The sequence below is a fragment of the Melospiza melodia genome, chromosome 4, assembly GCF_035770615.1.
Source record: "Melospiza melodia melodia isolate bMelMel2 chromosome 4, bMelMel2.pri, whole genome shotgun sequence".
Taxonomy (NCBI): domain Eukaryota; kingdom Metazoa; phylum Chordata; class Aves; order Passeriformes; family Passerellidae; genus Melospiza; species Melospiza melodia.
The window spans coordinates 82,320,016-82,336,050 of NC_086197.1; the positions used below are offsets into that span (position 1 = coordinate 82,320,016).

General features: G+C 40.5%; 1 protein-coding gene across 1 annotated transcript in view; it reads right to left on the reverse strand.

Moving 5' to 3' along the window:
- Positions 1-9,261: 9,261 nt before the first annotated feature.
- WASL (WASP like actin nucleation promoting factor) overlaps positions 9,262-16,035 on the reverse strand; it is a 50,281-nt gene continuing 43,507 nt past the window's right edge. The window contains exons 9-11 of the mRNA XM_063155378.1: positions 14,651-15,171; positions 13,458-13,566; positions 9,262-12,031 (exon numbers count right to left, since the gene is read on the reverse strand). Coding sequence (XP_063011448.1) covers positions 11,970-12,031; positions 13,458-13,566; positions 14,651-15,171 — 692 coding nt within the window. The 3' untranslated portion in view covers positions 9,262-11,969. The remainder of the gene's footprint in view (positions 12,032-13,457; positions 13,567-14,650; positions 15,172-16,035) is intronic.

The window sequence follows — 16,035 nt, forward strand, 5'->3', positions numbered from 1 at the left end:
GGGCAGACTCAGGGTCTCTCATTTGATTTGAAACGAAGAAGTCTGGAGAGTTCATTACTTCTGGGGCAAATGGTAAAACTGCTCAGTTCTTCAACAAGCCATGAGGTAGAAAACTGCAGGGCTGTTGACTCCTCTTGCTGGGTCTGGGGGAGCTGCAATGATCTGTGAAAAGAAGATTCAAATGTGTTCACCTTGTTCCAGTATTTGTCAGCAAAAGATGCAGCCTCCTGTCCTGAGGTCATGGGAGGATTCCAGGGCCCTCCCTGGCATTTAAAAGCAAGCAGTGGGCTTGAGTAGTTATTTCTGACACAGAATCCCATACTTTAAAGCAGAACATCTGGTTTAGTTGAAACCAGCTGGGGATGACCTGAAGGCAAATCAGGAGTTGTATAATTACACTTAGCTTCTAAGTGAAATTAGGGATTTAGTCTGGAAATTCTGTTGAAGCTCTCGCTCTACTCTGATCTGCCTCTTACACCAGTTATATTATAATCCTTCAAAATGCAAACACTGAGCTTAGCAGTGCTGGCAGAATTTCCTTCACAGTATCTGTACAGCTGCTTTTGAGTGAGGCCCACACTGTGCTGCTGAGGGCAAGGCTGCATTCAAATATATGAGGAGGAAAAGATGCTACAGTAAGGACATCTACCTTGAAGCGAGTCCAGATGAGGCCATCAAGTTGATTAGAGAGATGGAGCACCTTTTCTATGTGAAAAAGCTAAGAGAAATGGGATTGTACAGCTTGGAAAAAAGGTGGCTTGGGGTGACCTAATTGCAGCCTTCTGAAGGGAACCTATAAGAAGGTTGGAGGGGACTTTTGTAGATCAGGTAGTGACAGAACAAGGGGAATGGCTTCAAATTGAAAGACAGCAGACTTAGATTAGATATTAGGAATAAATGCTTTACTGTGAGGATGGTGAAACACTGAAGAGGTTGCTCAGTGGATTATTATTTGTGGATGCCCCATCCCTAGAAATCTTTAAGGCCAGGTTGGATGGACCTCTAAGAAACCTGGTCCAGTGCAAGGTGTCCCTGTCCATGCCAGGGGCTGGAACTAAATGATCTTTAAGGACCCTTCCAGTTCAGGCTCTATGACTCCACAGTCTTATTTGCCTTTCCCCCAAGTGGTGTGTGAAGGATCACCTTGCTGTGGGGCAGAGGTGAGTACCATCCTGCCAGTGACCTGACTTCTCACTTGAAGAGCTTTCTCACCAGCTTGGCCTCCATGCTGCACAGCACCAAATAAAGCTTGACTGTGGTCAGATTTTCTTTTTTCTTTTCATATCTCTTGCCATTCCTCCAATAAATACTTTTAAAATATGGAGGGATATCTCCATTCCTTCCATTTTCTTCTGCTGACCCTTCCTTCATTGCAGTGTTTTGCATAGAAGAGGCTTGATTTCTTTTCCACATTTGCTTTGGGTCTGTTTAGTAACTCTCTCAGTGACAAAATCAGTGTGATTCAATGTTATCAGCTAGGGCTCAGGGGCTCTCATCAGTGTCAATCCTCACATGTCTCTCTGAAGTCCACATTTTTATGTCAAAAGACACCCTACAACTTTTTTTCCCCCTTCTTTAATCCTCATCTGGCATTGCTCAGGTAATGGGAGATGAAAGCAACTGAGGTAAGGAAAAGCCAAGCCTAGCCCATGAAGTCAGTCTGAATCAAAGCTTCATCAGACTGCTTTTTCCTTCCCACTGGCTCTGAACCAAAACAAAAAATAAGACATTTTTTCATCTTATGTCTCACTAATGATGAAGAATATTCCCTCCTAGTAGATATCACACAATCCCTCAGTTGACATACCTCACTGTGTTTCAGGTAAAGGGTCATATCCTAGTGGATATCAAGCCCCTCAAGATCTGAGCCCCCCAAAATTTGAATCAAATTGAAATTTTTTTTGTTGTTAATCAGTAGCTAGAGGTGGACATTTATGATGAAGCAATTGCATTGTGAACATTGTGTGCTTGACAAATCAATCTCTCAAGGGAAAGGGAAGACAGTCCCAAGCTGGATGGGCTGTTTGGACGAGAGCCACCAGGAGTGAAGTCAGCAGAACAGAGCAGTAACTGGGGGAAAGGTAATTCCAGCAGTGGGAGATCCTGACCACCAACCCATTGACCACCTACTTAAAATGAATCCAACTCAAATGGAGGGAAGAACTGTGCATGCAGACTAATTAGAATGAGAATGAGAGGTAAAACTTGGCAGTAGGAGTTTCAGTACTCATTAATGAAAAAGCAATGTAATCTGTAACCAATGAATGCTGATGCCTTTGTGAAAATGTATAAATAGCACAATGTTTTGATGATTGAAGAGCCAGCTTTTTGTGAGTTATGTCTCACATCCCTACTTTGCACAAACTAGTATAAAAAATAGAAATCACACCTCATCTTGGTGTGAATTGGTACTGTGCACCTGATAACAAGCCTGTGTTTGAGACAACAGCTGGGAATGTGATAAACATAAATGGGAGACTTCTTTGGTATATAAAGATAAAACTGAAACTTCCACTCTGAATCTAAGTAAATGTTCTTTAGCATTAATTTCTCAAAAGCAAAAAATTCACAAAGCATTTTTAATATAGATTTCCTTCTGTTCTGTATTCTAAAAATCTTTTTTACAGCTTTTATTGGAAAGCAGCAGTTAAAACACCTGCACCACATTTAAAACATGTAATTGTATCTTGGAGGACAAAATAGGCTTGTTCTGGTAATAAAAATTGTCTATCAGTAGAATTTTATAAATACAGGGCAGCATGCAGAATCAGCCTTTTTTCAAAAAGCCTTCTCCAGCACCACAGAGGTATGTCCTTTATACAGCTCCAGTCTCTGGTCAGCCTGACAATGACCCAGCCCTGTTACTAACGCCAAATGCTTTGCCAGTTTGCAGGAACCACCAAAACTGTTGCAGGAACTTGTGGAAATCTTGATATAACCTTGTACACACTGATATCCTTCTGTGCAATGGGGCACTGCTTCAGATAGCCTAGCAAACCCCTTGTGAACTCTGCAACTCCAGTCTGTTTTGCCCTTTTGCCATTCGGCCATGCCCTCGTGTGCCATGGCAGAGAGAAGGGGGCTTTGTACACACTGTGCAGATTGCTCCAGATGCTCCCATCTGCAGTGTAAGCCTGTGTCTTGTGCATCAGCTACGTGCTTCTCTGAGCTAGCATACACTTCAGAGGAGGAACAGTGATGAAATGCAGAGACAACCTCATGGCACACGTCCCCAGCAGGTAGCTGTGGCACAGGAGAGCTGCTCAGTGGTCATTGTGTAAACTAATCCTACAGGGTCTCTCCCTCTGCAGACTAATAATTCTATTCCTGTGTTTGAAGTACCACACCAGTTAAACACATATTCTTCACTGGGACTGAGACTGTTGCTAGGGCAGTACAACTGTACCTCTGCACTTGCTGCTGTACATCCTGTACATCCTGGCTGTTTCCAGGACATCCCAACAGCATGCCCATGCATGCACAGGACAACCAATACTTTAACTGAGTGAAAAAATTTGGTGCAAGTACCTCTGTGAGCTTCTGCTCAGCAAGACCTTGAGAGATTTTGTAGGGCAGAGACATTTTGTTAGTTTCACTCAAATTAGCAACACAAAGGACAAAGGTTTTGTTTCTTTTTTCCTTCTTATATACAACAATATCGATGCTGCTAAATAAGCACCCATTTTCATAGCAGTAAAACAGGAGGTCAGATTTTAAGAGCTGTGCTTGCCCTTGTGTTTCTTAGAAGCCTTCTCTGTCTCCATGTTGACAGTGCAGCTGTTCACTGAAAATTATGCAGAAAGATTAATAAAATCTTAGCTGGAATCTAAAGATGTAAGGCAAGTCCAAAAGTTTTTTAAGTAAGCGTGGATCATGTTGTTCAGATGCAATAGCTGACACATTTTTACCTTATGGCTGTAGCAGTTATCAAGTGCAAATCGTAAAAAAAAAAATTAACAGGGCAAAGTAAATCAATCTGACTTCAGCCACATCCTGTCACAATTTCTCCTAATGTTCCCTGATGATCCAAGAAGTGGGGGAATACAGTGTGACTACCATCCAACAGCAAAAATATTATCACACACTTCAAAGCTACTGGCTGCCTTTCCTCTAACAAAGTCAGAGCTCTAATGTGCACCCTGATGAAAACAGGATGGCCCCTTTCAAACTGAGATGACGGACGAGGCAGTAAGACGAAACCAGCAGAAGCCAGCACACGCAGAGCTGCAGTAAATCTAAGCCATAAACAGAATGCCTCCTGCACTTCAGATCCTCCAAGGGCCCTGCGCTTTCTGAAAGCGCCACAGCAGCACCCTGCACCTCTGACCTTGCACACCTATGGGCAGTCAGAGAAGCAACGATTCTGGAGATTTCAAAATTATTCACACCCATGAAAGTGTTGCTTTTCACAGTCTGGGGGGACTGTGTGGCTGTGGCTGGGCAGGTGGGGAGGCAGCCCCAGGCACAGCCATCCGATAGGGCTGCACACACGCTGCTGCTGCAGCACTCCCTGTTCGGGATCAGTTAAGCTTCTGACACCGTCACTCACAGCAAAGTGCTCCTGATGGGAGCTGTGCTGCAAACCTGGCTTGCAAACCAGGGGATTAGCAACTATGCTGTAGGGCCCAAACCTCATGTCTTTCACATAGCATCTTAAAACATTTTTAGTTTATTAAAACTAAATCCATGGAGAACTGCATGCTGTGGCTGGGTTCCCAAAATATTAAATCAAAAACCAGTTTGATGCAACACTAGAGCATGACCCAATATTTGCACACACAAGTAATCAAACTGCTCAGATTAACTGCTCTACAGACATGTTTCATGTTGCTTTGGTTTTCATTTTGAGAACTTAAAAATGGCTACTGATTCTGAAAACTAGACCTTGTAGAAATGAGGAAGTCTTACCTAATGTTCTTGTTCTGAGAACTGAGATAACTAAATTTGAACAAGGGAAACCACATTTAAAAATATTTTTAGTGTCACATGTCTGGACTGCAGTATGTGTCTGGACTAGATGTATTTATATGCATTATGCTATTAGCACCATTAGACAAATGAGCAACTGAGGCACAGGGCAAAACAGATTTGGTTTCAGTTAAAACACCTGCATCTAAGTGCCTGAAGTGCAAGATGGCACCTGCTCAGTGTCTACACACTGGTTACAGGGGGTGGAGATGAGCAAGGGTCAGAAGAGTGACTGAGTTGGACAAATGCAGGATTCCACTTTGCACTGCATCCCTGATTGCTCAGTTACACATCACATATTTCTGAGGGAGCACAGCTTCCCCTCCTGAAGGCTGGGCCATGGGCCTGGTGCATGGGACATGACCCCCATGCTGTTCTATTTTCTGTGCACACCACGGACATACCCCGTGCAGACAATCTGCCCTGATGGCCTGGAGACTCTTTGAAGTCACCTTCCAAAGAGCACCAACAGAGAGCCTGCTTGAGGTTAGACAAGATGCTTCTGTCACACACAGCAGCAGTTTCATTCAGGGCTCTGTCCTCCTGCTAACAACCTGAATTTGTTTTATGGCAAAGAATGGACAAGACAGCAAATGTACAGATAGCTTGACTTTTCTGTGTCTTTCAGAAGGCACTAGTTCTATCTAGGCAGAGAAGGAGTATTTGAAGAATGGGCCAAAGGCTAAGAGGCTTAGTGCTGAAAATGGCTTGGGGAAGTACAGAGGGAAGCATATAACCTAGTTTTTGTGGAAAGTCAGGAACAACTACAAAGATCTGTAATAATTTCATACTGTAATGATTTCATATTGCATCACTCTTCTGGAGGATTTTAGGACCAACAGAAAGGCTCTTATGACTGAACACACAAGGGATGGAACTAACAACTTGATCTACCACAGCATTTGATTTCAGTCAGGAGGCTGAAATTACAGCCTTTCAGAGAATAAAGATACCTTGTGTCTACAAGTAACACTGCGACAATTCACTTCTGCTTGGCAGAATACACAGGTCCCACCAAATCCCCCCCACTGCAGCATGGCTGAAGGTAACTCAGGTAAAACCTGTCATGCAGGGCACAAAGTACAAGGGCTCTGCTCTGAGCTCACTCCCAATCCAGGTATCATCTCTAGACAGCACAGGCAGCTTGACTGAGGATCCTATGTATAAAATGTCAGGATGATGATGATCAGCCTGGGTGGTTGCTGCCCAAGGTGTGCATGGTTTCCTGAGGTTCACAGCCAGCAGTGAGCACACACAATGAACCAGGCAATGTGCCCACTACCAAAGAAAGACTGCAGTGTTTTTTTGTTTTCTATGTCAGCAGTGACCTATGTTGGGTTGATTCCTGGAAGAATGCTTCTTGAATTACATCTATCCTTTAATCAGCCACCCACCTCTCACAGTGCTCTTGAGAGCAAACCAGCATGGCATTTTCCCAACTGGTCATTTAGGATCTCTGTTGTTCTCACCTTGATACATGAGTAAGATATTATTTTCTAAAGAGGAATCCACATCAGGACCACTTCTGTTTCCTTAAAATGTGCTGAACAACAGCTGTGTGCTGAAAGCTGCTGAAGTTATTTGTGCTAACTGTATTCTAGGAGGTTTAGGGGCATTGTTAGTAAAGACAAGAATGGTCAAGTAGTAAGGGCTGAGATGTGAAAACATCTGAGTTATCCAGGACATGAGTGCAGTAAGAGTCAGAAGAGTATCACAGCTCCTGTAAGGCAAGCGTAGAAGATACTACCGTACAAAAGAGATCCTTTAACATTACAAAATTATTTCATACTGTTTTTCTTCTAACCACTGCAGGCCTGAGCACTGTGAACACAAATGAGAGCAGAGGTTTGCTCTCCAAAAACTCCTATCCACTTCTTACCTGACACAGCAGGTGTGTTTCAGTAACATATTCTCTAGGGATTAAATACTAGTAGCTACTACAGATTTAAAAGACTACTAACTAGCAGATTTCTGCTTTAACCATGGGCCTTTCTCATTCATACACAGAAGATGAACCATAAAAACACATTTTATGTTTATTCGGTGTAGTCTGCTTTTTCCATTTCATTTTGAATTTAAAAATAAAGCCAGATTCTCTGCTGACAGTTGGAGAGCTGTAATTCTGAGTGACTATATTCTGAGGATTACTTCTCTTGATTATTAAATAAGCACTGCTTTGGTCCAAAGGACTATTACTCTGTAGTATTAGCCAAAAAAGAAAGAGAATAGAAAATGTGCAAGCTTCTAGACAGTTTGTCAGTCCATGCTCCTTGAATCCCAAGCATCTGGGAATGACCCATCTACCAACAAAGTGCTCCAAATCCATGCTCTAGCAGCTCCCTGGTTTTTGGCATCAACATCCAGAAGAGCCAATTCCCAAATCTCTGTTCCTGCCAATGTCATTTAAGCAAATACTTTGTGTCTGATATATTATATGATACAACCATTATCCTATTTCTTAAGCTTTAAACATCAGATTTCATTGTGTTCCCAAAGTGGTACATACAAAAATATAGTAGCTGATAATAGCTGTTTTTTAAGCAAAAAAAACCAGCTGGTAATGGTTGTTTGTCAAGCAAAACTTGCACTTCCTCATCTAGTCCTTAAGTAATAAATTTAGAATTCATACTGCACAAGCAACCAAACTCAAGATGATTAAGCTTCAGGGAGGAAAAAGCACACACATGAAGTAATGGCTCAAGAATTTCCCTCCAGAGAAACTCCAAAAACCCTTCAGAGCACAAGGAAAAAGGCCTTAAAGTATATTTTTTGATAATAATAGATTAAAAAAAAAAATCCAGACCAACCCCACAATAATGTAAGATATAAAACTTCCTAATTTCACTGTTTATAAATGGGTAAGTCCTGCAGTTATTATTTAAAAGTATGTAAGAGAAAAATTTGAGTAACAGAAAAATTACTACTCTAATTCATTTTAGCAGGTTACACCTGCAAATACTGTAAAATTCAGCATAAAATAAAATTTGTCAGAAAAACATCCCACTAATTATATTTGGGCAATGATTCTATTCCTCAACATGTATCTGAATTGTTTCCAAACCTGTGATTTCCGACCACCAGTGTTTTATTTTTTTTCAAGCACAATATAACACACAAGTCATAACAATTTGGCAATTAAAAAAACAAACCAAAAAGGCTCCTTCACAACGGGATAAACATCCTCAAACATTCAAAGACTGTCTTAGACTTGTCAGCCTAGAGACACTGACAAGGTAGTTAAAACATGGTGTTAAACCTTCCCAACTCACTTTCTAGTTCTTACTACCCCGTCCTTTCCATCTTCTCACTCACAAGAAAATTCCAGGCATGAAACAAATACATAGCAACAGGAGTCCTTACTGCACTGCTAGAGGCTAACACTGGTCCTTTGAGAGACAAAGGCTGAGTATCGTCTAAGCTTCCCTGAACCATTTTCACTTTTCTATAAATAAAGCTGCTTATCACTGTACTTAAGCTTCAGGAACTTTAATTAGACCAAGAATTCCTCTAATGATTAGATAAAGGCTGTTTCAGTGGACTGCTAACAGTCTTAAAGCAATAGGATCTTTCCTCCCTTTTCCTCCTCACAAGAATCTTGGGAAAGTAACCACTATAAAATAAAAAAAGGGCTCCTTTCAAAATCGTATTTTGACTTTCTGCTTATGAAGTGGAAATGATTATATACCTCAGCTCATCCTCCAAAGAACAATTCCAACTTTGCCCCGTGCTTAACGCTGAGAAATCAGATAAGCACTAAACACCAAAACAAAGTGTACACCAGGTAACAGTTTGAAATGCTGGACTCTTCAGATGCTTTAGCAGAGAGAAGCAAACTTCTGAAATATCCTGAACTCAAACTCTGTAACATGCAGGACAAAGATTTACCTCTGTATAATCCAGGTTCAGCTAGAGCATCCACTAACAAGAGTTAATTATTTAGAACTTCTTCTAGAATGTTTATTAATGATCCCATGTTTGTTTGATGTTTGACCTTGAAATGTTGCTGGTTTATGGCACTTGCCTGCAGCAGTAGCCGTTTCCAAGGAGGCTGCTTAGCAGCGGTGAGATCTGCCAGGAGGACGGGGTGTCACATTCTTGCTCATTGTGTTTACTCAACAGCACAATCCAACTTTCCAGAGACATGAAACTTCTGCGATTTGACAGTGGCTATTTACTGCTTTGTGAACTTGGCCAGGTGGCCAAAGTCACTTTTAAAGTGTGTCATCAATCTACAGATCTATTTTAAAACCTGTGCCGCAATCAGCACTTAAAAACCACACAGTTTTACGCTAGTTGGGTCAAATTAATTTTATTATGCTTCATGATGAATTGCCACCAGTGCAACATCCTATTCACTGTACATTTCAAAAATTCACATACTAAAAATTTCAGTTTGATAAATGGAAAACTGAATGATTGAGAAGTTCTTATGAATTTCATACGTACAAGTGGCTAGCTGATATTGTCTATGCACATAGAGTGTCGAGATACAAAAGCCTCATGCTATTTTGTTAATTGCTAAGGCTATCTGGACAGTCAATTAACCAGAATATATAAGAGGCCTTCATTACAATGTTTAGCAACAATGCACCAGTATCATGAAATGCTGTCTTCTGCTTGGAGCAAAAGTGGCAGTGCTGAAGCATGCAGCTATGACTAACTTAACTGCCATCGCAGTCTGTATGCCTGAAATTTATCATGAACAAACACTACTGGAAAGGAAATATTAACCTGGACACCACAGGTGTGAGTGTACTTTTTATATGAAGAAATAGAAAACCCAAAAACTTTCTTTGGCCAGTATCTACAAATCAAAGTTTTATTCAATAATGCAACTTCAGAGCTCCCAAAATCCAGAATAGAAATTTGATTAATGAACTGTGATGCTTAATTATTAACTATATTACAGAAATTCCAATCCTGGGAACATAACAGCTAAACATATCTAGTAAGTAGCATGTTAGGAAAACCTCTAGGCCTCATCTGCTTAATTTTAAAATGCCCTATATGCAATAAAGAGTGAAGTGCCAGAAGTTATATGAAAGCCATACAAATATTTTCCTTATACACAAGTTGCTAACTCCACTGCCATTAGCTACATGAGGCTGCACTTGCACTTGATCCAAAGCTCAAGCCATTACAGCAGCAAAGCTAGCAGGAAGTGTTTCCAGCAGCAGAGGCCAATGAGAAAGTTACTGCAAGAAAATGAGACCACTTGGCAATTTTTTCCTCAAGTTATGTGCTTAAATTACTCTTGGAAGGAAGTTAGCATCCTCTGAATAATTTAACTACAAACTTACCTCTCCCACTACTTTTCAGCAACTTTCTTTTCTCCTCCTACGACTAAATTAATTTGCTAAAGACTAGGTTATAACTGGGTTAGAAATCCAAGCCGTATCATGCAGGTCCAGCCTGTCAAGATCAGGTCAACACTGGGTTTCAGTCAATACTTTTCTGATAACTTAAATTTTGTTTGATACCCTGACTACAGTGAAAGACCCAGGACACTATGCATTAACTACACTCAAATGTAACTGACTTTAATGAACATTCGGTGTCCGATAATGTGGTTTTTAAAAAGATTTTCTACCTGAAAATTACAGTAAGTACAGTAATTAATGCTGCAGATATTAAATACCCACTTAGCATAGATTAGTACTTCATAATAGGCAGATGTGCCAATGTTTACTGCACTACAAAGTACAATGTATATAAATGTGCAAGCTGTGAAATGAAAATCCCATGTTCTGTCCACTTATTCAAATACTATTCTTGTGAATCAGGTTCTTGATCTTCATCACAACCCTTGGTCTTAAAGCCAACACATGAAGACAAAATACTGCCATAAAGTTCAGTACTTTACTGTCCATAGTGTATAATTCTGAGTTTATGAGACTTTCCAACCTACAGGATGTAGGATTGGTGTTTCAGCATCTGCTGTGTACCATGAAGCAAAGACTGCAAAGTAATACCACTTGTGTTTATTAGTACACCAATGTCCTACAAATTTTAAAAAGTAATTAAATGCTATTGAAGCAAGCCTTAAATGCAGCCCTTCAGCCTAAAAACCACAAAAAATTGATTTTAAAAATAGATCAAACTGTAGCGATTGCCAGCCTCCAGTACAGCCCTCAGTAATTTAGACATCCTCATTCTGCAAGAGCAGGGAAGGAAAAAAAACCAAACAAAAACCCAACCAACAAAACCCAACCCCCAAAAAATCCCCCAGAAACCCTCCCTAAAACCCCAAACCAAAACCAACCAAAAGTTGAACTTGTTTGCATCGAAGTTGCATTTACCACTATGACAGTACAGAGCCACCCTGTTTAACTTCAGATAGAGGTCCCCATTGAAGAATTTAATTTCTACTGCTGTTCAATAGCAGTCAGTACTATAGTTAGGACAAGGTAATTTTCACAACTAGCTGTGCATTTCTGCAGTGCTTTTGTGTTATGTAAAGCATACTGCTAAGATTTGACCTGCAATGTTTTGATGTATTTGAAACCATGCAATAGTATAAATCAGCCTCAACATTCATACAGCATTTCATTTGAAATCAAGGGGCTAAATAAACTAAGAGCTGCATCACTTAAAGAACATAGTGCTATACTAGGCTTTAATAAGAAAATTTAGATACAGAAAAAGTAGGGTATGAAAATAGTGTTTTCCTTCTTGCATTATAACTAAATTACATTAAGGTTTTTGTCAGTCTCACATATTACATTTAAACTCCCTTATTGATGGAATGGAAAGTATTCACATGTACATTATCATCCAGGTGTAAACTTGCACACATTAACAGGGAGTAGCTTTGTAGAGGATTATGACAAACCTTTACAGATTAAATGAGGTATTGCACAGATTAATAAAAAAGCAAAAGGCAACAAAAATATACAGCAAATTGGTAGAACATTTACATGATAATTTTACAGAATCCATAGACAGAAAGCAGTGTTTAGTATATCATTCACCTTAAAAAATATATATATAATAATATATGATCAATCATCCCATTCGTCATCATCCTCAAAGTCTTCTTCATCATCTTCATCCTCATCTTCATCTGTAAGATAGGAAAAGCAAGTCACTTGCATGCACAGAATTAACATGATCAAAGTATTACTGATTTCTATCACAATTTTCTGAAAAGAGAACCATCACTTCAAGGTCATGACAATACATTTAGTAATACTCTGTTTTAAGATTGCTAGACATGAACTCCAGTTCAGATAGTTACTAGCTGGAAGTTAAATCTAATTTGTTTCTTTACTCACTCTTTTCTCCACAAAGGAAAAATGCGTTTTGTTCACAAAGAGAACAAGAATCACAAGTTCTTGTTTAACAGTTACTATTTATTACTGTTGCTTAAAGAATGTGCAATTTGCCAGCTTGTTCCAGACTGGGTGTTAAACTTCAGGAACAGATTAATTTCTGGAATGTAAAAACTGCTTCCCCAGGTTTGTTACATAATGGAATTTGTTTACTTTACAAGCAGGTAAAAAATCAGCCCTCCAAAAAAGGTCTGGTGAGCTAAAGATCATTCTGGATACTGGAATACTCAAAGCTGTGTAATGAACATCAATTTCAAAGTCAATGCTTGCTGACTTTATTCAGCCTTCCACTTTTTTTATATGCATCATTTAAAAATTTACTCTGATGAAATTAAACTACTTATTTGTTGGACAAGACCATTTCCTTCCCATAGGAAGAAACTGTAGGGGAGCATTTACCTCCCCTTCAGGTATTTAATTTCTGTTAAGTACCAAAATTGGCAATTACCACATAGGGCAGCATATCAACAAACCATAGTGCACTTGGTGAGATGCTCTGTAGGTTGCATATACAGTTCTGATAGCAAGGCAAGCTCCAGAAATGTACCAAAGCCTAAGCAGAATAGATGTACCCAAACAGCTGCACTGCAGCTACTGAACTGCAATTTCAACTACATTTATTACAAGCTGGTATTTCAGAAATGCAAATCCTCTTGCAGTCCTTATTTTTCCCAGCACTTAAGCATGGGAAGTTGATTCAGTCCTGGCAGAAGCCTGGTCAAGTAACACTGCTTATCCAGGAGGTGGCAGCCAAAGCCCACCAGAACTGACAGCACAGGAGCTGAATGATGGCAAGAGATTTAGTGTCAACAAACAGAAAGTACCAAAAACTTTCTTCCACAATATTTTGACCACTTATTTCATCAGACAGCTGGTAAACAAAAACAAATCAGTTGCAACAACAACAGAAATGTTTTTCTAAGAATATTAACCTTGCTTAGTAACTCAGTAGAAGATTACTGCGAGTTGCTAAACCCCAGTAAGTCAAAGCAGCATGAAGGAACCATTCAGCTCATCACCAGGGCACTGCCAAGGGCAGTCTGCCCTGCACTATTTGCTGGAATCCATGCTTTTCTCCACCATCATTTTACAATAAATAGAAGTGTTAACTCTTGAAAACCCGACACTGTGAGGTCAGAAAAATTCCATCAGACGCACCTGAAGAATGAATGGCTTTGCTCCTTTTCTGCATAACTTCCATCAATGCACCCACAATCCCTGAGGTGGGTGCAGGTGTAGGTGGTGCACTTTCCTGACCATCAGATACCTAGGAAAAAGGGTTACAATAGAAAGAAGCAATTAGCAAAGCAGAACCTCTGTATTTTGAGACAAAACTTCCTTGTATGATTATTGAGTTTATTTTCCACCAGGAGAAAGTGTGGAACAGTTTGTTGTGGAACCTTTAGCTCAAACTGCAAAATCTTTAGTAAAAATAGTCAACTTTTTAACCATATAACAGAACTGTAGCCATACCAGAGTTTAAATATTTAAGCTTTGATGAACACTCATCTAAAAGAAAGCTTCTTAATATGGTTGTACAGGCATGACTTGTATGGCTGCATAACCATTATTTATTTTATCTTTGGAATAGACCACAAAATATTTTTCATTGCTTGGGTTTGTAAACTGAGTTTGCTTTGGGTTGATAATCCCTTCTGAAGTAATGAACTTTGATAATGCCTACCTCTAATGGCAAATAAATATGAACACACCCTTACACTTTACAACAGAAGCCTTGAGTGCAGAGGAGTGGCAAAAAATAAGTATCAACAGGCAAAATAGTTTTTAAGAGATTATTTAAGATAATCATTGGCATCAGTAAGAAACAGTAATAGCCTGTTCTGCAGCAGGGACAGCTACGGCATCTCTCATGGGCAGCACTTGTCAAAACACAAGCAGACACCTTCTTACAAGCCTCAATATTTGCAGAACACAGGTCCATCTTAAGATGAAAATAAAACCAAATTAATTGATCTAGTGTTTGCCTTCTACTACTGTTACTCCTAAACTCATCTCCTGCAGTTTAGATTATTTAACTGAATAGTCAGGAAAGCATCAATCTTTTCACAATCCTTGCAAAAGTTCTGTACAGTCATGATACTATGACATCATCATTGTAGGATTTAGGGATTTTACTCAAAAGTGAGAATTGAGTTTGAAAGGGTAATTTCATGCCCCAAAACTCATCTACAGCAAATGTGTGTTCTTTGCATTTTCTTAGTACTACTGTTTAGTCATGGCTTCAGAAACTCAAACTTACGATCCAGCCCCCAAAGCAGAGCCACATTTTACTGTTCACACTGCATTTGCATGTCCCAAGGGAACCTGGGTGCAAAACAGCTTTTACTCACAGATTTCAACTGTATACCCTGTCGTATCTGGTCTAGCAGTGCATCTCTTCCTGAGCAGGACACTGGTCGACTGTTCTGTTCTACCTTCTTCAACTGAGCTCCTTCTCTGATTTGATCCAAGAGGGCAGCTTTGTTTCCCGCAGGAACTGGAAGCTGGTGATCAACCTCTGAAGGAAGGCCTGGCGGTGGAGGAGGACCAGGAGGGGGCGGAGGAGGTGGAGGGGGCGGAGGAGCAGTGGAGCCACTGGCCGGTGGCGGCGGGGGCGGAGGCGGGCCGGGCGGTGCGGCCGAGGAATGCAGGGGCGGCGGCGGAGGATACATGCGGTTGGGCGGCGGCGGCGGCACCGCCGCACCAGGCCGGGATGGAGGCGGGGGCGGAGGCGCTGCCGTGGGAGCCCTTGAAGGAGGGGGAGGCGGCGCCCCTCGGCCCCTAGCAGGGGGAGGAGGAGGGCCCGAGCTATGGGGAGGGGGGGGTGGAGGTGGAGGGGGTCCTCCTCTGCACGGTGGTGGCGGAGGTGGAGCTGAAATGAAACAAAACAACTCTGAATTACCTGCTACTCAACACCTGAAAGTTTTTCAGAGACCAGCAGAAAAAGAACACAGGCTGTGCCTTGCCTTTTGCAAGGATCTCTGTGCCTGTGCAAATTTTACCAATTCTGGATTAAAATGGATACAGCTGAATATAAGCTGTGCTTATAGGGCAAACCAAGCGAAACACAGCCTATGTCAGGTGTGTATTTTGTAAAAGAGTCAATCACTGCAGGAAGCAGATACAAGACAGCATGACTGATTAAAGTTCATAAGAATCCTGTAAAATTTTGTTGAGCTAGGGCACAACAAAAGAAAAAAACTTTTCAGAAATACACTTAAAGTGAAATACAGAATTTCCACTTTCTAATCTATCTTTTATTTTAAGTAATTACAGAATCAAGCATTTTTTAAAGTAGTATTTTCTAGTAACAACCCCCTCCCCCCATCACTAATGCATTATAATGCAGCATAAACTGACTCTTAGTGTCTTTTATTGAAAATTACTTCCAACAGTATCTTTATGGCAGGGGCTGTCAAAAGGAAACAACTTCAGGGCTACACACAGGATCATTTCTCTGTGAAGTGGCCTTGAAATGTACTTGCTCTGCTAATGGCATTTCAAGTAGCACTGTTTCATTTCCTCTTCCATTAAACATCTAATGGCTCATGGTACTTTAGGTTGTGTGGTTGCTACACATAACTACTTAATAATCCAGGTGCCATTGTATAATGTCACCTGGATTATAAAATTAATGTTTGATTTCACATGCCTTTATAACAAAAGTGGTATTACACTCAAGAAGATACTTCTCTACCTGTTCTATTATTCCCTTCACGTTACTGGCAAAGAAAGC